The following is a 27,714-nucleotide window of genomic DNA, read 5'->3' on the forward strand; positions in this document are numbered from 1 at the left end:
AAAGGCGGCCAAAGGAGGAATTGGCTTTGGGGGTGACCAGTGAAATATACCTGCTGGAGTGAGTGCTATGGGTGGGTGCTGCTATGGTGACCAGTGAGCTGAGATAGGGCGGGGCTTTACCTAGCAAAGACTTATAGATGACCTGGAGCCAGTGGGTCTGGTGACGAATATGAAGCGAGGGCCAGCCAACGAGACCATACAGGTAGCAGTGGTGGGTAGTATATGGGGCTTTGGTGACAAAACGGATGGCACTGTGATGGACTACATCCAATTTGCTGAGTAGAGTGTTGGAGGCTATTTTGTAAATGACATCCCAGAAGTAAAGGATAGGTAGGATAGTCAGTTTTACGAGGGTATGTTTGGCAGCATGAGTTAAGGATGCTTTGTTGCGAAATAGGAAGCAGATTTTAGATTTAATTTTGTATTGGAGATGCTTAATGTGAGTCTGGAAGGAGAGTTTACTGTCTAACCAGACACCTAGGTATTTATAGTTGTTCACATATTCTAAGTCAGAACCGTCCAGAGTAGTGATCATAAAGGTATAGGCCTAATGTAGACTAGACTAAATGTATGTCCCTATCAAAACGTTAACTATTCTAATTACTAGTGGTGTTCCCACTGTGAACATACGTAACGTTAGCCCACACATTATTGACAGTAAAGAGAATAAGACAGACAGCCTCGTGTCATAATGTCCCTCCCCTCTCGAGGTGTAAAGTGGGTTTGCCCAGTCTCATGCTTTGAATGACGCTTTCGCTGAAGTTTGCCTGTTGCCTCGACAAGAGAGGATCTGAGGTGATCGCGTTTAACGCTGTTGATCATTACCTGTGGTCGCGCATAGGGGGACGAAAGACAGATATTCGCAGTTTTTCCCGACTTGCTTCGTTTTTCTGTGCTATTTGAAAAACAATGCTCTTAGCTTTTTTTTACGGATAACACTCACTGTTTCGTGTATGAAGGCGTAATCGCGGTGTAGTGGAGTAGCTCTGATTCTGTGAGGCCAAAGAGAACTCTTCTTTGGGAAAGCGAACATGCCGCGGAGGAAGCAAGAAGCGCCCAAGCGCGCTGCAGGTACGTAGGCTACTACGACGGGAAGGGTTTTATATGTAGCAATATCAGCAGAAAGATGTTGTTCTCAAACCTTTGGATTTCCGTTTCCAGTATTTTTTCATAGGAGTGCTAGTGCTTTCACTCGATGTATAGGTTAACTTGATTTGTAACACTAATGCGAGCCTACTATCCCAGGAGTAGCACGCTACTGTAACTATCCCTCGAATGTTGCCGTTTGTTTCCCCTTGTTACAAAGTAGCCATACTATTTTTCTCAGTAGCACTCACATCCGATAGCTACAGTCAACTTTCCTCTTCCCATTGTTCCCGTGGATAGCTGACTTTCCTGGTAAACGTTAACTTACCGTGGTGGACGAATTAGAATATGGGGAAACGGTGTTCAGTCTGCTATAACGGAATCCCAAGGCGGTGCCAGAGCCTACTGTCTCTGTAGTAGGGTCTTTGTGAACATTTGAGCCAAGCGGCTAACTTTGGAATTGGGAGGTGGAAGAATGACCTCTCTCTTTTTTTGATAAAATAAACAATTGGGTACAGACAAAGGGATTATGTGGACTGGAAGAAGCTATAATCGACAGTTGCCATGTCTGATTTGACGGTTGATTGATTGGCTGTCATCCGGCTTTGATCTGTTCCTTCCCGATCTACATCAGGAATTCACTCCACCATGTGATGCAGCCCCTTGACGTCACATTAAAACCACTTTGAAAGCATTGTGTACTTTTTCCTCCTTCTCCTCTGCAATGGTCAAGTGACTCACGAAAAAGCAAAGGGGTAAAGTGGTTTCACAGTCAGACATCACTGGCTCTCTGACACACACACACACACACACACACACTGGGGGGGTTGTAAAAGGAGACGTGCGCTATGTAATGGAGGGGAGGAATGGTTTGCTCTGTCAGACCAGGCAGTCAGGACGGCTTTGTTTCATGTTTGATTTAATTCTCTCCTCTGACAGCCCCATTCATCAATGGCTTTAATGGTCAATCAGAGACAGGCTGAGTGAGTGCTCCCATTCTGTTTAGCCATACGCTGGCCCGGGCTTTTATTTCATCAAAATGCCCCTGCCTAATGTACACCCTCAATCTCTCTCCCAGAGAGAGAGAGGCTGGGGGGAGCACATAAAGAATGACTGAAAGCTTTCTGATTTGAGATCAGTGGAATATCTTGTTTCTCCTTTTTTTCTTTCCTATCTGCTTGTTTTGTTGTCTCTGACGCAGGATCATGACACGTTGTAATATAGACCCATTCTGTGTTAGTTGTGGAGATGTTAGGAAATGTTATTTATTTGTTCATTCATTCATCCATTGATTCTCTTTGGGGTTTTTTACCTCTTAGTCAGTGGGTCCCTTGCAGCTGCAAGTTATAAAGTTGTCAACTGTTCAGTTGCACACAAAGGGTGATGATGAATTGATTGCAGCACAGAAAATGGGGATGGAGAGAGAGAAAAGGATGACCGATGGTGGGTCTTGATTAGGGACTTCGGGAGAGAGCCGGCCCAAAGCAACCTTGAGACTTCCATGAAAAACCCCACTCCTTTCTCGAGCCCACTTTTCTCTCTGCCTTGTTCTTGGCTGGTAGAAAAAGCGAAGATATTTTGCTAGCTTAATTAGAGTTAACCTAATTAGTTGGAAGGACTGATGGAGTCTTGACGGGCTTAATGATTGGAGATGACAAGCCTTGGTGTGCCCGGCCCCAACCAACTAGGTTTGCCACCACTTTGATGTAATCAAGTTGATATTACACAGTGCCTCGGTTCCCGGCGCAGCGCTCACATTTGGTCGTGCTGTAACTCAATTTTCCGCTGCAGGTGACAAATGGCCCAGTGTACCTGCATGGGTCAGGTTTGAGTGCTCTGAAGACAGCCTAACAGGAGAAACTCAAACAGCTGGGGAGGAAACTCAGGATGCATTCAAATGGCTTGTGATTAGCTTAGACTATAGGCCCAGGGGCTGTGCTTTTTGCTTTTGAAGCATTGTAGTGAGTGTACTCGGTGTAGTGACTGGAACCTAACAGGGTTAGGTTAGCCTCCTCACAGTTAGTGGCTATATTTGGTGTGTGTGGGTGTTTCTATTAGAGGTCGACCGATTTATGATTTTTCAACGCCGATACCGATTATTGGAGGACCAAAAAAAGCCAATACGATTAATCGACCGTTTAAAAAAAAAAAATATATATATTTATTATTTTTTTTGTATTTTTTTGTATTTTATTTTTTTATTTGTAATAATGACAATTACAACAATACTGAATGAACACTTATTTTAACTTTATAATACATCAATAAAATCAATTTAGCCACAAATAAATAATGAAACATGTTCAATTTGGTTTAAATAATGCAAAAACAAAGTGTTGGAGAAGAAAGTAAAAGTGCAATATGTGCCATGTAAGAAAGCTAACGTTTAAGTTCCTTGCTCAGAACATGAGAACATATGAAAGCTGGTGGTTCCTTTTAACATGAGTCTTCAATATTCCCAGGTAAGAAGTTTTAGGTTGTAGTTATTATAGGAATTATAGGACTATTTCTCTCTGTACGATTTGTATTTCATATATCTTTGACTGTTGGATGTTCTTATAGGCACTTTAGTATTGCCAGTGTAACAGTATAGCTTCCGTCCCTCTCCTCGCTCCTACCTGGGCTCAAACCAGGAACACATCGACAACAGCCACCCTCGAAGCAGCGTTACCCATGCAGAGCAAGTGACATTTGAAACGATATTAGCGCGCATCCCGCTAACTAGCTAGCCATGTCACATCGGTTACACCAGCCTAATCTCGGGAGTTGATAGGCTTGAAGTCATAAACAGCGCAATACTTGAAGCATTGCGAAGAGCTGCTGGCAAAACGCACGAAAGTGCTGTTTGAATGAATGCTTACGAGCCTGCTGCTGCCTACCACCGCTCAGTCAGACTGCTCTATCAAATCATAGACTTAATTATAACATAATAACACACAGAAATACGAGCCTTAGTTTCCGGATTCGACCATATTAATGACCTATCACGTTTATTCTTTCAGTGAAATACGGAACCGTTCCGTATTTAATCTAACGGGTAGCATCCATAGTCTAAATATTCCTGTTACATTGCATAACCTTCAATGTTATGTCATAATTACGTAAAATTCTGGCAAATTAGTTCGCGACGAGCCAGGCGGCCCAAACTGTTGCATATACCCTGACTCTGCGTGCAATGAACGCAAGAGAAGTGACACAATTTCACCTGGTTAATATTGCCTGCTAACCTGGATTTCTTTTAGCTAAATATGCAGGTTTAAAAATATATACTTCTGTGTATTGATTTTAAGAAAGGCATTGATGTTTATGGTTAGGTACATTCGTGCAACGATTGTGCTTTTTTCGCAAATGCGCTATTGTAAAATCATGCCCTGTTTGACGAAGTCGGCTGTCTTTGTTAGGAAGAAATAGTATTCACACAGTTAGCAACGAGCCAATATATACTTGTGTATTGATTTTAAGAAAGGCATTGATGTTTATGGTTAGCGATTATATGCAACGCAGGACAGGCTAGATAACTACACATGGTTGACGATATTACTAGTTTAACTAGTGATTATGATTGATTTTTTTTATAAGATCAGTTTAATGCTAGCTAGCAACTTACCTTGGCTTCTTACTGCATTCGCGTAACAGGCAGGCTCCTCGTGGAGTGCAATGTAAAGCAGGTGGTTAGAGCGTTGGACTAGTTAACCATAAGGTTGCAAGATTGAATCCCTGAGCTGACGAGGTAAAAATCTGTCGTTTTGCCCCTGAACAAGGCAGTTAACCCACCGTTCCTAGGCCATTATTGAAAATAAGAATGTGTTCTTAACTGACTTGTCTAGTTAAATAAAGGTGTTACATTTTTATATATTTTTTAAATCGGTGTCCAAAAATACCGATTTCCGATTGTTATGAAAACTTGAAATTGGCCCTAATTAATCGGTCATTCTGATTAATTGGTCGACCTCTAGTTTCTATGGATGTGAGAGTTACTCTGTCCCAGACAGGTATCGAGTCTCCTACTCAGGCCAGCGTAGTGAAATCCAGGCCCCTGCTTAAATCCGGCCTGTGCTCCAGTCGTGTGTGAGCAGAGCTAGCGACAGGAGGTGGGGTTCTGGTTTAGACTGGGCTCTACGGCTAGAGGTCTCCTGTTTCTGCAAGGTCAGGCCTATGGCTTCCAGGTCAGCTGTGCCAGAGTGGCAGCAATCAGCCGTGTGTTCAGTGTGTGCAGTTTGGATGGCAGGGGTAATGAAAGGAATGGCAGCCATAAAGTCTGCAGTGAGGAGGGTCAGTCATAGGCCATCGTTTCTCTGAACCCTTTTCGCCCTCTATCCCTCTTCTCTCTCTCTCCTCCCCCCCTCATTCCTCCTCCTCACCCCATCCTCATTGTCACTCAACCATTGTCGTCATTGCAGAATCTCTTATACTTAGACAGAAATTGGCTCAGATACTGTAGATTATCATTAGCGCACATTACACAAAGAACTAAAATATACATTGAAATTGAAACCGGCTGCTCTCACTTACAAACTTGCTTAGAGACATATGGATTACGGAGACCAACAGCTGTTGTAGAAAGACATGTTTATATAGTGTCTGGATTGGAAATCACACCAAAACACAGTTTTTCTCTGTGGGTGACTCGGTGTTGTTTGTATGTGTGTGTGTTCTGTATATGTCATTACGGGAATGAGGGGCCATATGTGCTCGTAATTGTTCCACTAAACAATAGATAGGGCTAGACCGTGCAGGTCCGAGTCTCGAGGAAGTCTTGTTTTTTACACCACTCAGCCCATTGCTAATGAACGTTACTGTGGTTAGATTCCGGCGAGGTTGAGTCATGTCTGTGATCTATGTGTCTGATAAGTGCATACCTAATGAGCACTCCACGCCTGTCTGCCAGGCCATGGAGGGGTGGGTGACAGAGTGCTTCCCACTGGTATTGACAGATGCCTTTTTGTTTTTGCCATAGGGCCTGACTACATAAATCCACCCAGTGTAATGATAACAATGCCACCCTGAACTGCCAGTGAAAGAGGGAGGAGAGGTGGAACGGGCTCCTCTCCCTTTTAAACCCCACTTGACATATGTCAGACCATAGGGCCGGGCTCCAGAAAAGAAAAGCGAACCTTCTCACAGAAATAAAAAACTTTAGCCATCCTCATCTGTATGTAAGAGCCCTCTGTCTGGACTGGAGTAGGCCTACGTAGGTACTTTCTAAAAAGCGTCCCACCGTTTGTTGTTGTTATAGATGCAGCTGTGCTATGGTGACAATTGGAGCAGCTTCGCTCACTCAAACCCTCCTCCCCCAGGGGTAACTCGTCAGAGCCTAGTGGGATGTGTGCTCTTTTCGGGAAACTGAGCCTACTCTGGTCTTCAGGGGTCCTGAAACTGAATCCAGGAGGAGAATAGCCTGGCCATGCCAAAAAGCCGATTTCCTTTTCAACAGAGTCATTTATCACTGGCCCACCCTTCGCTCCTGACAAACTGACGTGTGTCATTTATCATACTGGCTTTAGCAGACACACAGGGAGGGGGTGAAAGAGGGAGAGAGAGAGATAATGAAAGAGGAGAGAAATAGACAGAGAGGACTGAGAGAAACAAAGAGAGAAAGAAGGGAAGGAATGGAGAAAGAGGGGAAGGGCGAGTAGTGAGAAAAGGAGGAGCAAGAAGGAAAGAGACAAAGAGCACTTTGAAAAGTTTTTCACAACAGTGTGGGACTGTACAAAGCACTAGAGGGGATGGGGGAGGAGGACAAGGAGGGTTTTTGAATGACAGAGGATTGAGTGACATGAGTTATGTTTTGATGAGTGACAATGTTTTTCCATGGCGATCCCTGGATGTTTGTACAAATGTGAACAATATCTGGTTCTTGGAAATGTGTGTTATCTGTGTGTAATTACACCTTGTGTAATGTGTGTGTATCTATGGCTGTGTGTGAGAGAGAGAGAGAGACGGTGTATCTGTAGCTCCATGATGAGCAGGCTGACGGGTATCACTCATGCTAGGCTGGCCTCAAAATGAACCCAAGCTGCTCTGCTCTCCTGTGGTCCTAACCGGGGATGCTTCTTTAAAAAGCAGATTAATGATGGATCCCAGGCTTATAGTGCCATTTATCATGGAGAATATTATTTAGGCTGGCCGTGTAGGGCTGTAACTGGAGAGCAGGACGAGCAGAGGCAGGGTGGAAAGCCTTAGACAGACACTCACTGTGTGATGGATGACCATGCTCTCTGCCTGAGTGTAACTAGACACCCGTGCCACAGCAGTTGGGCCGAATCAGATGGCCCAGCTATAGTGGATGATATGTTTATCCTTCAACTACACTACCCAGGTTGCTTTGCTTTGCCGGGAGGGTTCTGCCCTTTGAAAGAGTAGATCCCAGTCTTATAAGTGAACAATGTGCTGGCAAACCATTTTGTGGGTGAAATGAGCTTTTCTTCCTAGACGGAATAAAAATAGTGATGGTTCGTTTTAATGTATAATCAGTCAGTTGATAGTGTAGCGTAGACTAGCAATACAACGCATTAGGTGTCAGACCAAAACCCTTCTTTGACTCTTTCCTGATGAGGTTGTCAGGCATCTGACCCATCGTGCTCCATGCAGTTACACCACTATCACCACTAAGAGCTCAGTGAGAGGTCAAGGCAAGGCCAGCACCACTGCCTCTTCCACAAAGAGAGAAAAGGTTATTTTGTTTTTGTCCTTCTTTCTTTAGTTTCTCTCTCTTCTCCCCCCACACACTGGTGTTGTGTGATTTATGGTGGCCATCCATCTTAGGGTCGTCCATCACCACCTCGTTGCCAGGCGATCATCGCAACAGCTGTTTGTTGGGAGTGAAGTCGGCCCTATGTCCTGGCAGAGGCTTTAGGTACAGGCTAAGGCAGAGGCAGGTGACCTGTGCTGGAGTCACACCATCAGAACATTAATCTAAAGAGCAGTTAACATATGACCTATGGAGCTAGCTATAGTGGGGTGGACAAGAGAGATGAGAACAAATACAAGGAAGTAGGAGTTATGTGGGTAGAGCAACTGTAAGACAAGTGTACTGGAGTGGATAATATATCATACATGGTAGATCTTGAAGGACATATGATTGATGTAGAGCTGAGGGGAATTACTGGGTGATATGGGTAGAAAACTGTACAAGTACTGGATAATATGTGACCCTATGTTAGTGCTTGGTCTTGGACGATAGGTTTGGGGTAGATCTGAGAGCACAGCTTTCCCGTAACAGAATTCTTCCACTCTGATGTTTGAACTTGTGAACCCATTGCCAACCCATCCTGCACCTGTGTAAGCTGTTTAGGTAGTATTCATTTGTTTGTTTCCATTTATCCATCAGTTATTGTGACTGGGTCTAGTTCTAAACACTTTTATAGGGCGAGAACATAACATCTGAAACGGTCTCTCTCTCTCCCTTCAAATCTTTTTGTATGTGGAAGATCGTAATGTCTTTGAACTGTACCTGTTTGAAACCAATATAGCTCAGGTCCTAAAGGTCTGTATATACAGCTGCCTATTGGAGGTACAGTCATAAAACAACAGTGCAGCATTCTGGGAGTACAGTACAGTTTAATATATATGCCTGCTCAGCCTCTCTCTCTCTCTCTCTCTCTCTCTCTCTCTATCCCCCTGCTTTGACATGGTACAGCCCTAAGGCTTGCTTGGAGCGAGAGGGATATCTCTGATTTTCCCATCTCCCAGAGTACACATCCTGCACTACAATCAGTGGACAAAGTGTATTACCTCGTTCATTAGGGGCTAAAAAATAGGAACAGAGATGTACAGTTACAATAGACTGTCGTGAGCATCTCTTTCTGAGCGACCAGGCACATATTAGTAGTGATGGGGGAAAAAATCTATAGCTAGATATCGGCAAATTATTTTGGCCGATATTATATAGATACTTTGACTCCCAGGTATCGATTTGTAAAATGACAATAATAATTGCTGGGTAGCGGTAGCTAGCGCTAGTCGGCTGTACATGTGCCAAAACTATAGGATGAAAAACACAAGTTTATTCTCCATCTTCTTTTTAAATGGTGAGCCAAGCTGTTTTCAGCACTTTTATTTCTATGACTGATCAAAACTCATTTTCTCATGGTCTCTCTTGTCTCTTTGCAGCAGACATATACTGAGCAATATGTTTGGAACATCAGATCACAATAAGATTGCAGTATTGAATCGCAATACATATAGAATCATGAGAATCGCTATACATATCGCATCGCACCTAGCTATCGGGATAATATCGTATCATGCGGTCCCTGGCAATTCCCATTCCTACATTTTAGTAAATCTTTCTCTTGAGGGTATGACTTATGACACCTGTAGCCTATTTGTTCTGGCAGTGAGTGTCATTTCACCTGCTTCCTCCTTCCTAGCAACAGAGACCACGAGGTGAACACCACTGCTAGACCAAGGAGTGGTTAGCCTAGCATGACAAATGCTCATGGAATAAAGACATTTCAATGAGTATAATACTCTCCTCCTTTTCCCACTAATCTTAGGACAGTTTAACAGAACCAAACAAGGCTGTTGTTGTATGAAATTATTCCTCTCTTTTAAATCCTCTACTCAGTCAACTGCTGGGAACCGAGCTAGTGGAAGTCAGTGGCTTGCGGTTGTGTGATTGAGGCAGAAGTGATTTCCTGCCTGGAGGTTCTAAGTGTTTTAAGGCTTCTTCCTGTCAGTAAGCCCCCCCCCCCCCCCGCTGCCGCCGAGGGGCTGTGTTGCTTTAAGGGTGAGAGGTCCCAGTTAAAGAACACATCAGGAATAAGAAACTTCTCCGCCGTGTAGCGAGGCCCTGTTTAACTCTCTGCGCTCTCAGTACCCTCCCTGTGATCTAGCTATGATCATAACTCTACTGTAGAGTGTTGTTCCTTACCGCCTCAGATCCTCGAAAGATTTTCCCTTTTAAATAATATATTTTTTCACACCTACCTCTTTTTCCAGTTACCCTGAAAGCAGTATATGGGCCAGGATGGATTAATCTACAGTTTGGATTTGTTTAAATAGCCACTGCTAACTCGAGCTAGCATTAGCCAATTCTAACTGGACAACTCTAGCCTCCTTGCTGTGGAGCTGTTATTGTTATGTGGTACAGTTGCAGAACGAGAGCGTTTAGTTATGGCATCCCTTTCCTATAAATATTCATGACCCACATTTTGCTGCGGTGCTAGATGATGGTCTACGTCTGCAGCTTTAGGCTAGGCGGTGGTTGGACCACCAATGAATATAATACTCCTCCTTCTCTTCTCCCTCCACTTTTCAGCTGCTCTCTGCTCAGCTCCTGTCGCAAGCTGTAAGCTGTTAGTGTGTCATGAAGTGGTTGTAGTGCAGACTTTGGTAGATGTGATTACACATCCTGTTTACCCCGGTGTTGTGTGTGATTTGGCTCCCAGCTCTACTGTTTCCCCAGCTGTGTAGGATGACTGAGGAGGTTAGTTGTGTAGGGAGCAGGGGACTGAGGGGCAACAGAGATCCTCCAACACCCTTACCATTCTTAAAGGTTGACTCTTACAAATTGATAACTTCAGTTTGCATGTTTTGTTTTCTTTCAACGTCAAAAAATCTGGTTGTAGACTAAATCGTGTCTTGCTTCCTTCTCTCGACAAGCTTTCCAGTCCAGACTGTGACTATATGATTACTGATGATGAACTAGGGTGTGCCTCTTACTTTGAGACATGCTCTGTTTTGATTATACCATCTACCGTCAGAGGGGGCCTGGTTTCCTTTCTTTTACTTTTGCTGTACCTTTTTATCCCATGTCTCTGCAGCATTTCTATCAAATGATCTATCCGTCCGCGTCTGCGGCCCTAATGTTTATGAAATTGATACTCCACAGGAATGCCGTGAGCATGCCAAAGATGTCAGTCTTTTCTCATCACCTGTATATGTGTGTTGCAACCGACAACAGACTATATTTGTAATTTGTAGGGTTTAGTTTGTGTTCGTGCAGGATGTATTTCTCTACATGTGAAAGATTCCTGTTTGTGTGTGTGTGTGTGTTCTGGTCTTGCTATTCCTGTGTGAAGCGTGACTGAGATGTGAAACTGCCTCCCACACTAAGTCCAAAGTGCAGCGTTTGGCAGATTTAATCATGATAAAGCCCACACAACCACTATTAGCAAATACACCACCCAGATACTTTACGTTCTTAGAAAAAACAGGTGTTAGCTAGAACCATAAAGGGTTCCTCAGATGACAAAGCTTCCATGTAGAACCCTACCCCACCACAAATAACCTTTTTAAAGAACCCATGAGAGTGTAGCCATCTTAATTATCCATCCAGGTGTATTCTGATTTCTTAATAATCCATTCTGTTTCTCAAAATGAACCCACAAAACCCATCATATTTTATTAGCGTGATAAATCACCTCTGTTGTCAGTCAAGCCAGGGAGAATAATTGGATGGTGGTTGTCACCCACGGTGATGGATGATCAGTCATTGGGGATCAAATTAACAGATAGTGCTCAGATGTAATGGCTGTTTGGCATTTTAAATTGCCTGGGACCGTTGACTGCTGGTCGGCCATTTTTGTTTTGTTTTTGCTAGGCCCTTTTGGCCATCTCTTAGTCTTCCTTTCTTTGGCTGTCTAGACTTTACACTAATGAACAGTAACCTAAAGTAGGTTGTATGTGTCTATATTTAAATAGCCAGAAAAGCTATTTATTTTCTATTTTTTTAAGGACCTTAATTCTGATCCCTTTTTAATTTTTATGCAACAGTAAGAAAGAATAGCTAGATGACTGGCACACTTTCACCAAAAGTGGTCATATAAAGATAGAACAGAGATTTGAAGAAATATGTGAGACATGTTCATGATAGGTCAAGACTATAAGAGCGACTTAAAGACTCGTTCAACCTGCCTGCTAATGCCAGAGTCATAACCTCTGTGATTAAACCTGACATCTGTGACCAGCTGCTCTGGATACAAACACATTAACATAGCTACCTCATCCTGACTGTATTTCCTTCTTCAAATGAGACACTCGCACAAACACCATCCGGAAACGGAGAGGAAAAAAACAACGACCGAGATATCTTCCCTGCCGGTTTGCTGCCGAGCGGTGAGCGATTTACCTCCTCCTTTCACATTATCATAATTGTGTCCAGGACATGGGAGGCCAGGGAAGTGATCATGTCATTTTATTTACAGCCTGTTTGGCTCTCTTTACGAGCGCTGTGCCAGGCCCTGCCAGGCGCACAGCGCCCGGTGACATCTTTTGATCAGAGCTGTCGCAGGCGATCAGTAGAGACTGGCAGTTAATGGATACCCAGTGACAAACCAAATCTACGGGCAGGATGGGAGACTAGGCCACACCTGTCAGGTCCCCATTAGACTGGCCCTCTCAGTGGGGCTGCCTGCCTGCTGACACCCACCACCCCCAGGGCCCACATCAGACCAGCGCCACCCGCTTCCCGCCCTGAGATTGGCTGTTAGCACTGGAAATGGGAGTTATTCCAGCAATTACTTTTTTGTTTAGACTGGATCTTTTTGTGTGTAGGGGATGTGGGATTTGAAGTGGATAGTGTGTGTGTGTGGTTGGTTGGGTGGGCTGGTGGTTGGTTGGATGGGTGGGCTGGTGGATGGGTTGGTTGGATGGGCTGTTGGTTGGTTGGATGGGCTGGTGGATGGGTGGGTGGGCTGATGGTTGGAGGGATGGATGGGCTGATGGTTGGAGGGATGGATGGATGGGCTGATGGTTGGAGGGATGGATGGATGGGCTGATGGTTGGAGGGATGGATGGATGGAGGGATGGATGGGCTGGTCATTTGATGGTTGGTTGGGCTGGTGGTTGGTTGGGCTGATGGATGGATGCGCTGGTGGATGGATGGATGCGCTGGTGGATGGATGGATGGATGGATGGGCTGGTGGTTGGATGGATGGATGGTTGGGCTGGTGGTTGGATGGATGGTTGGTTGGATGGATGGGCTGGTGGTTGGATGGATGGATGGTGGTTGGATGGATGGATGGATGGATGGATGGATGGATGGGCTGGTGGTTGGATGGGCTGGTGGTTGGTTAGGCTGGTGTTTGGTTGGATGGTTGGGCTGGTGGTTGGTTGGATGGATGGTTGGGCTGGTGGTTGGTTGGTTGGTTGGCTGGATGGATGGATGGATGGATGGATGGTTGGGCTGGTGTTTGGTTAGGCTGGATGGTTGGGCTGGTGGTTGGTTGGATGGATGGATGGGCTGGTGGTTGGCTGGATGGATGGGCTGGTTTTTGGTTAGGCTGGTGGGTGGTTGGATGGATGGTTGGATGGAAGGATAGGGTGGTTGGATGGTTTGGCTGGTGGATGGTTGGATGGATGGATGGATGGATGGGCTGGTGGATGGATGGATGGGTGGATGGACTGGTGGATGGATTGGTGGGTGGTTGGGCTGGTGGGTGGATGGGCTGGTGGGTGGATGGATGGATGGGCTGGTGGGTGGTTGGATGGATGGGCTGGTGGGTGGTTGGATGGATTGGTGGGTGGTTGGGCTGGTGGGTGGTTGGGCTGGTGTGTGGTTGGATGGATGGGCTGGTGGTTGGTTGGATGGATGGGCTGGTGGGTGGTTGGATGGATGGATGGGCTGGTGGGTGGTTGGATGGATGGGCTGGGCTGGTGGGTGGATGGATGGTTGGGCTGGTGGTTGGTGGTTGGTTGGGTGGGCTGGTGGTTGGTTGGGCTGGCGGTTGGATGGATGGTTGGTTGGTTGGATGGATGGATGGTTGGGCTGGTGGTTAGTTAGTTGGGTTGGTGGTTCGATGGATGGTTGGGCTTGTGGTTGGGCTGGTGGATGGTTGGGCTTGTGGTTGGGCTGGTGGTTGGTTGGATGGTTGGGCTGGTGGTTGGTTGGTTGGTTGGGCTGGTGGTTGGTTGGGTGGATGGATGGGCTGGTGGTTGGTTGGCTGCATGGATGGGCTGGTGGTTGGTTAGGCTGGTGGTTGGTTGGATGGTTGGGCTGGTGGATGGATGCTTGGGCTGGTGGATGGATGCTTGGGCTGGTGGTTGGTTGGATGGATGGATAGATGGGCTGGCTGGTGGTTGGTTGGATGGGCTGGCTGGTGGTTGGTTGGTTGGATGGGCTGGCTGGTGGTTGGTTGGTTGGATGGGCTGGCTGGCTGGTGGTTGGTTGGATGGGCTGGCTGGTGGTTGGTTGGTTGGTTGGTTGGTTGGATGTGCTGGTGGTTGGTTGGTTGGTTGGATGTGCTGGTGGTTGGTTGGTTGGTTGGTTGGTTGGATGTGCTGGTGGTTGGTTGGTTGGTTGGATGTGCTGGTGGTTGGTTGGTTGGTTGGATGTGCTGGTGGTTGGTTGGTTGGTTGGTTGGTTGGTTGGTTGGATGTGCTGGTGGTTGGTTGATTGGTTGGATGTGCTGGTGGTTGGTTGGTTGGTTGATTGTTTGGATGTGCTGGTGGTTGGTTGGTTGGTTGATTGTTTGGATGTGCTGGTGGTTGGTTGGTTGGTTGATTGGTTGGATGTGCTGGTGGTTGGTTTGGTTGGTTGATTGGTTGGATGTGCTGGTGGTTGGTTGGTTGGTTGATTGGTTGGATGTGCTGGTGGTTGGTTGGTTGGTTGATTGGTTGGATGTGCTGGTGGTTGGTTGGTTGGTTGATTGGTTGGATGTGCTGGTGGTTGGTTGGTTGGTTGATTGGTTGGATGTGCTGGTGGTTGGTTGGTTGGTTGGTTGGTTGGATGTGCTGGTGGTTGGTTGGTTGGTTGGTTGGTTGGATTGGGTGGTGGGTTGGTTGGTTGGTTGGATGTGCTGGTGGTTGGTTGGTTGGTTGGTTGGTTGGTTGGTTGGATGTGCTGGTGGTTGGTTGGTTGGATGTGCTGGTGGTTGGTTGGTTGGATGTGCTGGTGGTTGGTTGGTTGGTTGGATGTGCTGGTGGTTGGTTGGTTGGATGTGCTGGTGGTTGGTTGGTTGGTTGGTTGGATGTGCTGGTGGTTGGTTGGTTGGTTGGTTGGATGGCTGGTGGTTGGTTGGTTGGTTGGATGGGCTGGTGGGTGGTTGGGTTGGTTGGATGGGCTGGTGGGGTGGTTGGGTTGGTTGGATGGGCTGGTGGGTGGTTGGTTGGTTGGATGGGCTGGTGGGTGGTTGGTTGGTTGGATGGGCTGGTGGGTGGTTGGTTGGTTGGATGGGCTGGTGGGTGGTTGGTTGGTTGGATGGGCTGGTGGGTGGTTGGTTGGTTGGATGGGCTGGTGGGTGGTTGGTTGGTTGGATGGGCTGGTGGGTGGTTGGTTGGTTGGATGGGCTGGTGGGTGGTTGGTTGGTTGGATGGGCTGGTGGGTGGTTGGTTGGTTGGATGGGCTGGTGGGTGGTTGGTTGGTTGGTTGGTTGGATGGGCTGGTGGGTGGTTGGTTGGTTGGTTGGTTGGTTGGTTGGATGTGCTGGTGGTTGGGTGGTTGGTTGGTTGGTTGGTTGGATGTGCTGGTGGTTGGTTGGTTGGTTGGTTGGTTGGTTGGTTGGATGTGCTGGTGGTTGGTTGGTTGGTTGGATGTGCTGGTGGTTGGTTGGTTGGTTGGTTGGATGTGCTGGTGGTTGGTTGGTTGGTTGGATGGGCTGGTGGGTGGTTGGTTGGTTGGATGGGCTGGTGGGTGGGTGGGTGGGTGGTTGGATGGGCTGGTTGGTGGGTGGTTGGATGGTTGGGCTGGTGGTTGGTTGGGCTGGTGGTTGGATGGTTGGGCTGGATGGTTGGGCTGGTGGTTGGATGGGTGGTTGGATGGTTGGGCTGGTGGGTGGTTGGATGGTTGGGCTGGTGGGTGGGTGGTTGGATGGTTGGGCTGGTGGGTGGTTGGATGGATGGGCTGGTGGTTGGATGGTTGGGCTGGTGGGTGGTTGGATGGATGGGCTGGTGGTTGGTTGGTTGGGCTGGTGGGTGGTTGGATGGATGGGCTGGTGGGTGGTTGGTTGGATGGGCTGCTGGTTGGATGGTTGGGCTGGTGGTTGGGCTGGTGGATGGTGTGGGTGTTTGGATGGTTGGGCTGGTGGTTGGATGGTTGGTTGGTTGGGCTGGTGGTTGGATGGTTGGTTGGTTGGGCTGGTGGTTGGATGGTTGGGCTGGTGGTTGGTTGGTTGGATGGGCTGGTGGCTGGATGGGCTGGTGGTTGGATGGTTGGGCTGGTGGGTGGTTGGGCTGGTGGGTGGTTGGATGGATGGGCCGGTGGTTGGTTGGTTGGTTGGTTGGGCTGGTGGTTGGATGGTTGGGCTGGTGGTTGGGCTGGTGGTTGGTTGGATGGGCTGGTGGTTGGATGGTTGGGCTGGTGGGTGGTTGGATGGTTGGGCTGGTGGGTGGTTGGATGGATGGGCCGGTGGTTGGTTGGTTGGTTGGTTGGGCTGGTGGTTGGTTGGGCTGGTGGGTGGTTGGTTGGATGGGCTGGCTGGCTGGTGGTTGGTTGGATGGGCTGGCTGGCGGGTGGTTGGATGGATGGGCTGGCTGGCTGGTGGTTGGATGGATGGGCTGGCTGGCTGGTGGTTGGTTGGTTGGATGGATGGATGGGCTGGCTGGCTGGTGGTTGGTTGGTTGGTTGGTTGGTTGGATGGGCTGGCTGGTGGTTGGATGGATGGATGGATGGGCTGGCTGGTGGTTGGTTGGTTGGATGGGCTGGCTGGTGGTTGGTTGGTTGGATGGGCTGGCTGGTGGTTGGTTGGTTGGATGGGCTGGTGGGTGGTTGGCTGGTGATGGGTTGGATGGGCTGGTGGGTGGTGGGTTGGATGGGCTGGTGGGTGGTTGGTTGGATGGGCTGCTGGTTGGTTGGTTGGATGGGCTGCTGGTTGGTTGGTTGGATGGGCTGCTGGTTGGTTGGTTGGATGGGCTGCTGGTTGGTTGGTTGGATGGGCTGCTGGTTGGTTGGTTGGATGGGCTGCTGGTTGGTTGGTTGGATGGGCTGCTGGTTGGTTGGTTGGATGGGCTGCTGGTTGGATGGTTGGGCTGGTGGTTGGATGGTTGGGCTGGTGGCTGGATGGGCTGGTGGTTGGTTGGTTGGGCTGGTGGTTGGGCTGGTGGTTGGTTGGTTGGTTGGATGGACTGGTGGTTGGATGGTTGGGCTGGTGGTTGGTTGGATGGGCTGGTGTTTGGTTGGATGGGCTGGTGGTTGGTTGGATGGGCTGGTGGTTGGTTGGATGGTTGGGCTGGTGGTTGGATGGTTGGGCTGGTGTTTGGTTGGATGGGCTGGTGGTTGGTTGGATGGGCTGGTGGTTGGATGGTTGGGCTGGTGGGTGGGTGGTTGGGCTGGTGGTTGGATGGTTGGGCTGGTGGTTGGTTGGATGGGTGGGTGGGTGGGTGGTTGGTTGGATTGGTGGTTGGGCTGGTGGATGGGTGGTTGGGCTGGTGGTTGAATGGTTGGGCTGGTGGATGGTTGGTTGGATGGGTGGGTGGGTGGGTGTTTGGGATGGTGGATCAGTGTGTGCAGAGCCAGTATGCTCATCTGCATCTATATCTGTCATAAGTATACAAGATGTTCCAAGTATCTTTGCTCATTGTTTTGGAGATTTTGTTTTTTTTGGGTGGGGGAGTTGAGTCCAGAATGAAGTGGACAGAAAGGGGAGGGGCAGAGGGAGGAGGCTGGTGACGTGGCCTTCACTAAGACATTTGTGCCACTTAGCTGTGTCAGAGTGATGGTGTGTGGGGACCCGGGTGGGGGACAGTCTGTCACTACAGGGGACCGTCTATCTCTGAGGACGGGAGGGGGGCACTGAAGGAGGGGTCTGTGTCCCCTGTGATCTGTTAGGGCCAGGCACCCATCACACACACTAACAAGTCACCTGTCTAAGGTGAGCTGAAGGCACACACATGCAAAGTGACCGGTCGCTTATGTGTTGCCGCTGTCTTCTCCTCAACCTCACACTCTCCTTCCCTCCATCTCCCTCCCTCCCTCTCTCTCTTTCTCTCTGAGGAAATGTGTGATGTCCTGATACTGTGTTTGCCTAACACCAGCACCTGTGAGGGACATTCAGGGAGACTGCTACAAAAACCGTTCCTGCCCTGTCTGCGATACTCATAATCCACATCACTCTTGATAAACTGTTGTGACTGGCATCAATCTAGATGACATTGAAAAATGTAATTCTAACATTTACCTAGTCACTAACACTTTATTTTAAGGGTCCATAATAAAACATTTATAAGGCATTTACAAACAGTGTACACACCATTTAATAATCATTACTCCCACATTTGTAAATGTTAGTAAGATAGTTATTCACACGTATGTATGTATGTATGTATGTATGTATGTATGTATGTATGTATGTATGTATGTATGTATGTATGTATGTATTTCCTTAAACATCCTGTGTTGACAGGAATGTCTACCAATGGCATGCCCATTTTCTTGTGGGAAATAAGTGGTCATTCAAAACATTTATGAACCATAAATGGCACTCACTTTAGGGACTGCAAAAATGCTTTACTAATGATTAGTAAATAGTTTCTTAAAGTCGGAGTAATTATGAACAAGTAGTGAACACAGAATTCATAAATGCTTTTTAAATGGTTTATTGCGGACCCTAAAAATAATGTTACCATATAGTCTTATCGTCATAAATCCCGCTTCTCTTTTTTTAGTAATGAGTGAAACTTCCTTGTTAATGTGGATGGCATGTGCATGTAAGGAGACAGGGGCAGATGAAGAGGCGTCAGACATATTAACTGACAGATGGAGGTTGATCCAACTAATTTATTACCCCAGAGGAGAATGCCACAGCACGATTGGGCTTCATTAATTTCAGATTCAGCTTTCATTTCAAGCTGTTGCGCCCTGAGATAAATAAAATGGCACATTATGTTTTTGCCAAGATTAGTTTTTTCCCCGCCATAAACAAAGTAAAGGGGAGCGGAGCATCAGTAAGTTATACATGTGGCTGGGGTAGTATATAAACACTGGCTTGCCTTAACGGTTGATGAGGTGAAATAGGATGACTGTCATTTCTCAACTTGGCTTTAACTCGGATCCCTCACAGATGGCTCATTTATTCCTGCGAGACCTCAGAAGATAAACTTTCTCTACAGTAGTTCTACTAACACGGTGTTCACTGGCCGTAATATAACTCGCTCTCTTTTCTGTTTTCCCTCCAGCCTACTCTCCAGAGGAGATGAAGGAGGAGGTGGAAGGAGAGGACGTGGACTTTCCAGAGGAGGGAGAGAGCTCAGAAAATGACCTTCTCACCAAAGAGCCACTGGGTGACCAGGACTCCATTGCTGGGGCTGAGCTCTCTGCTCAGGAGATGGACAGTGAATCACACGTGAGCGAGGCCAGCGACCCCCTCTCAGACTTTGAGACCACCTCGGTAAAATCTGAGGAGGGGCCTGGCAAAGAGCCTCTGAACGGTGCAGGGGTGAGGGTAGGGACCCCCTCGGGCCTGGACGCTCCCTTGGCGCAGGACACCCTGGAACAGATGAAGGAAATCTACTCCAGCTTCCTGACAAACTCCTATTGGTCACCCCTGAACTTTAACTCAACCCTAACACAGACACCGACACCCGTGGAGAAGCCACCGCGGACTAGCAGCACTAGCAGTAGCTGCAGCAGCAGTAGTTATGACTGGCACCAGTCTGCAGTGGCTAAGTCCCTGCAGCAGCAGGCCTCACAGAGCCTCCACAACCCTCCTCCCTCTGAGCCCAGTATCTTCAGCACAGTACAGCTCCACAGGCAGAACCCCAGACTGTACGGCAACATCTTCACCGGGGCCAGCAAGTTCCGCTGCAAGGGTTGCAGCGCTGCTTACGACACCCTGGTGGAACTCACTGTGCACATGAATGAAACGGGTCACTACCGCGATGACAACCACGATAGGGGAGCCAATGGGGCCAAGGGGCGCTGGTCCAAGCCTCGCAAGCGCTCCCTGCTGGAGATGGAGGGCAAGGAGGATGCCGCGAAGGTGCTGAAGTGCATGTACTGTGGCCACTCCTTCGAGTCCCTGCAGGACCTGAGCGTCCACATGATCAAGACCAAACACTACCAGAAAGTGCCTCTGAAGGAACCCATGGCCCCTGTGGCAGCCAAAATGATCTCAAGGAAGAGAGGCCCACTCTCTGGGAGCCTGGACCTCCCTGGCTCCCCACGCTCAAGAGAGGTGACCCCCAAGCCCAAAGCCTTCCTAGGTAGTGACCACAACATCCCATCCAACAAGGCTTCCAACCCCTACATCACCCCCAACAACCGCTTCGGCCACCAGAACGGCGCCAGCTATGCATGGCAGTTCGAATCTCGCAAGTCCCAGATCCTCAAGTGCATGGAGTGCGGGAGTTCCCACAATACACTGCAGGAGCTGACCGCCCACATGATGGTGACGGGTCACTTCCTCCGGGTCACCAACTGCAACCCCCCTAGTAAGAGAGGAGGTAGGCTAGTCCCAGAGGCCATGTCCCCCAGCCCTGTACAGGCCACGCCCCCCAATGAGGAGCAGGTTCAATCTATCCCATTAGCTCCTTCTACATTCTCCCCTCCTCCACCCTCTGCCGTTTCACCCCCGGCTATCTCCCCTCCTCTCAAAGACATTAAGAAAGAGGAGATGGAGGAAGAGTTTACCCAGGACATGGTCAGCCATGACAAGCAGGTGTTGAACGGGGACGATGATGATGAGGTGGAGGAGAAGTTTGACATCTCCACCAAGTATAACTATCTGACTGAGGAGGACCTGAAAGAGAGCCCCAAGGGCGGCTTCGACATCCTCAAGTCCCTGGAGAACACCGTGACATCAGCGATCAACAAAGCCCAGAGTGGTAACCCCAGCTGGGGGGGATACCCCAGTATCCATGCTGCCTATCAGTTCCCCAACTCCCTGAAAATGCCCCAGGGTAGCCCTGAGAAGAGCTCCCCTGTCAAGTACCTGTTCACTGGAGGGGAGGGGGGGCTCTCCTCCCTCAGCAAGTCCCAGCCCCTGATCTCCCCACCCGATAGTCAGAGCTCTGCCCTCCCCCACCTCAACAACTTCCAGGCCATGGAGGAGCTGGTGAAGAAGGTGACAGAGAAAGTGGCCAAAGTGGAGAGGAGGGTAAAGAACAAGGTGTCCCCCAAGAAAGAGGTGAACCTCTCACCCTGTAGCAGTGAGGGGTGGGAATCCACTGGAGCAGACTCACCCCGAGAGTGGAGGTCAGTGACCCTGGCTAGCAGCGACGGAGGTAGCCATAGCGACAGGGTCTCACCGTCTGAGAGAGAGCGCATGAGAGAAATGGTCCAATCACCTGCCTCCGCTTTGAGCTGCAGCACAGCCTTCATAACAGGCCACGCCCCTCTGGAGCAGCCCTTTGTTAACCCTTTAAGTGCCCTTCAGTCTGTGATGAATATCCACCTGGGAAAAGCAGCCAAGCCCACCCTGCCCAGCCAGGACCCTCTCAGTCTGCTGTCCAGGCTGAGCCAGAGTATGGCCGAGAGGGCCGCCGTGGCCGCTCCCCCCACGCACAACAAACAAAAACCAGTGCCCGTGGCTCGTAGTAGTGTCTGTCAGTCCAGTGATGACCAGCCCATGGACCTGACCAAAGGGAAGAGTGATCGAGGGGGCTCTATTGGCTCTGCTCCTCTGACTCCCTCCTCAACAGCCTCCTCCATCTCCCCTTCCTCAATGGTGACCCCTGCTAAAATGACCGTGGTCTCTCCCTTCACATCCAGCAGCCCGCACCATGAAAACGCCCTGTCGGACATCTCCGACATGTTGAGGAACCTGACGCAATCAGCACACCACATCTCCATGCCCCCCTCACGGACCAGGATCACGGAGCGGGTCACAGACATGGTGGGCTCCACCACCGCAGAGGATGCTGAGGGGTCCATGGCCAATAAGAGGAAGGGCCGTCAGTCCAACTGGAACCCCCAGCACCTGATCCTCCTGCAGGCCCAGTTCTCCTCCAGCCTCAGGCAGACGTCCGAGGGGAAGTACATCATGTCCGACCTGAGCCCCCAGGAGAAGATGCACGTGTCCCGTTTCACTGGCCTTTCCATGACCACCATCAGCCACTGGCTGGCCAACGTCAAGTACCAGCTGAGGAGGACTGGCCGGACCAAGTTCCTCAAGAACCTGGACTCGGGCCACCCAGTGTTCTTCTGCAGCGAGTGTGCTTCACAGATCCGGACCCCCACTGCCTACATTTGCCACCTGGAGTCCCACCTGGGCTTCAGACTGAAGGACCTGGCCAAGCTCTCCCCCAAACAGACCCTGAGGGACTCCTTGAAAGGTGGGTCTGATAAACTGCTCCTACCGGACCCCTTCCTCCTCTCTTCTCCACCCTCCTCCCAGTCACTGGAGGAGGGCAGTGGGACTGTGTACCGGTGCCAGCTGTGTATCCGTAAGTTTGCCAGTAAGCATGCCATCAAGCTCCACCTCAGCAAGAGCCACGGGATGTCCCCGGAGGACCATCTGCTGTATGTCTCTGAGATAGAGAAACACTAGAAGTAGAATTGACATTACATTATAGAAACACTTGAGTGCTGCCAGCATTGGACATACTGGAATATACGCTGTAAAAAAAAAAAATGATTTGAACATTTTCCTTAGGAAAAAAGAAAACAAATGAAGTGTGTGACAAAAATGCACAATGATGCCATTAACTACTGTTATGTGTCAGCACATGGTATTTACTTCCATGGCCTTTGCTTGTCTGTATTTTTCTCTATTTCGAAAGACATTAACTTCATATGTTGAAGATATAGTTCATGAATATTCAGCTTTCAAAGGGATAGTTCGCTCAAATTGCAAAGTTACGTGTTTCCTTACCTTTTACTGTAAGTTGTCTATTGACCAGGAAGGACCACGATACACACTTAAGATTTGTTTTCTTCGCTGAAGGTTAGGAAATGTTTAAGTCATTTTGTGTTTTGGGTGAACTTTCCCTTTGGAAAGTATAGTAATTTCAGATTTATGACAATGTATTTATTTTGTGAAGTTTATATACATTTGTTGAACTGCATGTATGCATTGACAAGTTAACAGTTCAAAACAAGTTTGGTGCGTCAGTTTTTAGTTGGTCTATTTTTACTGTAAGATATCTGGTAAGAACATGGGAGTGCTCTTTCTGAGAATTTGCCAAATGAATTGACAACATAGTAGTCTGTTACATCACATTTTATATACAGTTTGTGTTGCAGATCTGTCAAATCTGCCGCATTGCTTATCATCAAGTCAGGGGACCTCAATCCAGGTCTATGTAAAAATGTACATATAGTATATAGGCTTACCACTTGCTGTTATGCATACTTGTTATATTTCCTCATTTAAGAGGACTATGACTATCCACTGGTGCAGAGCCTTGGAAGAAGACTAACATGAATATGTTTTGCACAATAGTTTTCTAAATGTTATTTGATAAAACAAAATATATAAAATGGAACATTGTTCATGCCCTGTTGCTTCTATTATTAAATTGACTTAAATTGCTTCACGCAACTGTTGTTTCTTCAAATATCACAAATGCTTTTTAGACCTGAATTTATTCTTACCCAGTCCCAAAATGCACTACAGAAAGTAGTCTGCATCCACAAAAACACGGTTAGTTACTGCAGGCAGAGCCTTCAGATCTGTGTAGTAGACTGTATTGTCTGCACAGGCCAACCAAGCAGTATGTGCGAGCTAAGAGCAGGGTGTGTTGCACCGAGGAGTCTGCCAGGTGGTGCGTGCTGCATGTAAACCAGCAGATGTTCCTGAAACAAGCCACTGGAGGAGAGCGCAACAGCAGGCTGAGTGGGCTGATTACCACCAGGCATCAATGTCATCACCATGAGGCAGCTAGGGACACAGGAGCTGGGACATCACTGGTTAATGGTCATGGCAGACATACAGATGATCCTCACAGCCAGACTTACACTTAGCAGTTGCATCCCTAAACAGCTAGGACATGAAACAAACTCCTATTCTGTCTCATGAGGTACTGTAATTTACAACAGTCTTTAACTGCTAGGTCACACTGCATCCTTGAGACCATGAATAAAGTGAATATACACACACTGTTACCAAATGAATGCAGAGTTTGTTATTATGGTATCAAAACAATTTGTCATATGCGCCTTACCGTGAACCGCTTACTTACAAAAATAGAAAAAAAATAACAAGAAAATGACATAACGAGGCTATATCCAGGGGGTACCGGAACACAAGTCAATGTGCGGGGGTACAGGTTAGTCGATGTCATTTGTAAAGTGACTGCATAGATAATAAGCCGCAAGTAGCAGCAGTGTAAAAACGGGGGGGGGGGGGGATCAATGTAAATAGTCCGGTCGACATTTGATAAATTGTTCAGCAGTTTTATGGCTCGGGGGTAGAAGCTGTTAAAGAGCCTTTTGGTCCTAGACTTGGTGCTCCGGTACCGCTTGTCGTGCGGTAGCAGAGAGAACAGTCTATGACTTGGGTGACCGGAGTCTTTGACAGTTTTTTGGGCCTTCCTCAAATGCCTTTTGTATTATTTTTTTTATATATTTTTTAATTCCGATACAATGCTACATTGACAAGCCACAACATATTTCTTTATTGGTCTAAACTGAGTGATCTGGCTTTGAGTTGGCTTGGTTACTACGGTGAGTGATGCAGTTGCCCAGACTAACCCCTGTTCTTTCTCCTCAGTCACGGAGGACAGTCTGCTCAAGCAGCACACCATTTACTCTTTTAAATCTCCTCTCGCTTCAGTTCCTCTCATCCGGGAACACATTAATTAACACACACTGTCCTGAACCCGTCTTCTCACACAAACTCATTACCGCCTCAGACTGCTGCTCACGGCTCCGTCTCAGACGTTTGGAATATGTTGCGATAACGTTGCATGGGGACCTTGTGAGGAGTCACCTCAGACTAGCTGAGTAAAGCCTTCTAGCTAAGAAAGACTGACCGTTGAAAGATGGGGCGTAACACGTCATTGATTATAGTATAGTTTAACTGACAACACTGGTGCAGAACATATGACTGAGGACATGAACATGTATACAGTATTCTGTGACTTAAATGTATAGCCCTGAATCTAAGTGTTTGTTGCTAATGCTAAGGAATTGATGGGTGAGTGAATCGTATTGACTTCTTGGGGAACACGGCTAAGATTTTGGGGCGAAGATAAGATAGTTGACATTATGGGGGTTAATGAGGGGCTTGAGGAGAAAGTCCTAAATGATTGGACTTCTGTTTGAATGAGCATTAATACAGACCATTAGGTAGACTAAGCAACTGCCTTAGCCCTTGAAAAGCGACATTTCAGGAGATGTCAGGAGATTGAGGAGAATGCTTGTAGATGGTTTTATATTGTAGAAAGTAATTCAGATGAGATGAGATGTCTCTTCTTTGTCTCGAGGATACCCGAGCCGAGGAAAGGGATATGCGATGCCACGCCTCACTGATCCCAAAACAAAGTCACTCAGCATCGTGCAGGCGGGTGGAGAGATAGAGAGGGAGAAATGAGTCCCCTCTCCTCCTCCAGAGAGGCCCATCAGCTCTTGTCATCTCTCTAATGAATATCAGTTAAATTGCTCTGTGTGTATCTGACGAGTTAGGATGTCAATGTGATTTGTGTTAGTGTGGCGGACGGACAGGCCCAGACTAATGAAAGAAGAGCCCGGGCTGACAGTGTGATGAGCATCAGAGCTATCACACCAATCTGAACAGAGAGGCTGACTGACAGGGCAGACAGCTCAGTGTTTTAGGAAAACAAAATGGCTGCCATTGTTTCAGGGGCTTGATTTGGATCAAGCCATGGATACACTGCACCGGTCTCAAAATGCTAGTGATAGTGTAAAATACTTGGTGTAGATTTCTGTATATATTCATGTCTAAATCCATAGAGATAAAACTATGTCTAAATCATTCTTGAAACCAATTACATTGTGGGCCATTGATTCAATGAATGTGTTGTTATTATCTGGGCCAAGTAACAATAAAATATTTATATCAGTCCCTTCAGGATTTTGCAGGGATCTTTTGTGATATTTGCAAGCAAAAATGCTTGATGTTACTGGGCAATTCTGACATTTTGCATGGCAATATGCAATGATTTTGTCCAATTCATCACGAAAAGGCACTGACGGTAAATGTGAGGTGGTTGGTTGAAATTGCAAGCCCTCTGTTAGTATTGCGGTGATGGGTCTGTTTTATGTGATAACATTGCGATGATTTTACTGTTTTATGCGGAAATAGTGCAGTGATTGGTCAAATTTGCAAGTCGTCACATAATATGGAGTGGATTGTTGGTAAAAAAAAAGAGTCCTAGAGGGACTGATATAAATCAAGTCAAATCAAACTTTATTTGTCACATGCGCCGTGAAATGTTTACTTACAAGCCCTTAACCAACAGAGCAGTTCAAGAAGAGTTAAGACATGTTTTACCAAGTAGACTAAAATAAAAAGTAATAATAAAAAGTAACACAATAAGAGTAACAATAACGAGGCCATATACAGAGGGCACCGGTACCAAGTCAGTGTGCAGGGGTACAGGTTAGTTGAGGTAATCTGTACATGTAGGTGAGGGCGAAGTGACTATCCATAGGTAACAAACAAACAGCAAGTAGCAGCAGTGTACAAAAGGGAGGGGGGGTCAATGTTAATTGTCCGGTGGTGATTTTATGAATTGTTCAGCAGTCTTATGGCTTGGGGGTAGAAGCTGTTGAGGAGCCTTTTGGTCCTAGACTTGGCTCTCCGGTACCACTTGCCATGCGATAGCAGAGAAAACAGTCTGGAGTCTCTGGAGTCTCTGACAATTTTATGGGCTTTCCTCTGACACCGCTTATTATATAGGTCCTGGATGGCAGGAAGCTTGGCCCCAGTGATGTACTGGGCCGTTCAAACTACCCTCTGTAGCGCCTTACGGTCAGATGCCCAGCAGTTGCCATACCAGGCAGTGATGCAACCGGTCAGGATGCTCTCGATGGTGCAGCTGTAGAACCTTTTGAGGATCTGGGGATCGATGTTAATGGGGGCCTGTTCGGCCCGCCTTTTCCTGTAGTCCACGATCAGCTCCTTTGTCTTGCTCACATTGAGGGAGAGGTTGTTGTCCTGGCACCACACTGCCAGTTATCTGACTTCCTCCCTATAGGCTGTCTCATCGTTGTCGGTGAGATGTTGTGTCGTCAGCAAACTGAATGATGGTGTTGGTGTCGTGTTTGGCCACACAGTCGTGGGTGAACAGGGAATACAGGAGGGGACTAAGCTCACACCCCTGAGACGCCCCAGTGTTAAGGATCAGCGTGGCAGACATGTTGTTGGCTACTCTTACCACTTGGGGGCGGCCCGTCAGGAAGTCCAGGATCCAGTTGCAGAGGGAGGTGTTTAGTCCCAGAGTCCTTAGCTTAGTGATGAGCTATAGTGGGCACTATGGTGTTGAACGCTGAGCTGTAGTCAATGAACAGCATTCTCACATGGGTGTTCCTTTTGTCCAGGTGAGAAAGGGAAAGGGAGTGCGATTGAGCTTGCATCATCTGTGGATCTGTTGGGGTGGTATGCGAATTGGAGTGGGTCTATGGTGTCCGGGAGGATGCTATTGATGTGAGCCATGACCAGCCTTTCAAAGCACTTCATGGCTTCTGACGTGAGTGCCACGGGGTGGTAATCATTTAGGCAGGTTACCTTCGCTTCCTTGGGCACAGGGACTATGATGGTCTGCTTGAAACATGTAGGTATTACAGACTCGGTCAGGGAGAGGTTGAAAATGTCAGATAAAACACTTGCCAGCTGGTCCGTACATGAT

At 47.8% G+C, this 27,714-nt stretch overlaps 1 protein-coding gene across 1 annotated transcript; it reads left to right on the forward strand.

The window, feature by feature from the left end:
• Positions 1-743: 743 nt before the first annotated feature.
• Positions 744-24,007, forward strand: LOC115197399 (teashirt homolog 3-like). Its single transcript, XM_029758852.1, has 2 exons — positions 744-1,071; positions 19,141-24,007. The coding sequence occupies exons 1-2, from the start codon at positions 1,032-1,034 to the stop codon at positions 22,449-22,451; spliced, it is 3,351 nt and encodes a 1,116-aa protein (XP_029614712.1). The 5' UTR covers positions 744-1,031; the 3' UTR covers positions 22,452-24,007.
• The last annotated feature ends 3,707 nt before the right edge of the window (positions 24,008-27,714 follow it).

This window comes from Salmo trutta, chromosome 7, assembly GCF_901001165.1.
Source record: "Salmo trutta chromosome 7, fSalTru1.1, whole genome shotgun sequence".
Lineage (NCBI taxonomy): Eukaryota > Metazoa > Chordata > Actinopteri > Salmoniformes > Salmonidae > Salmo > Salmo trutta.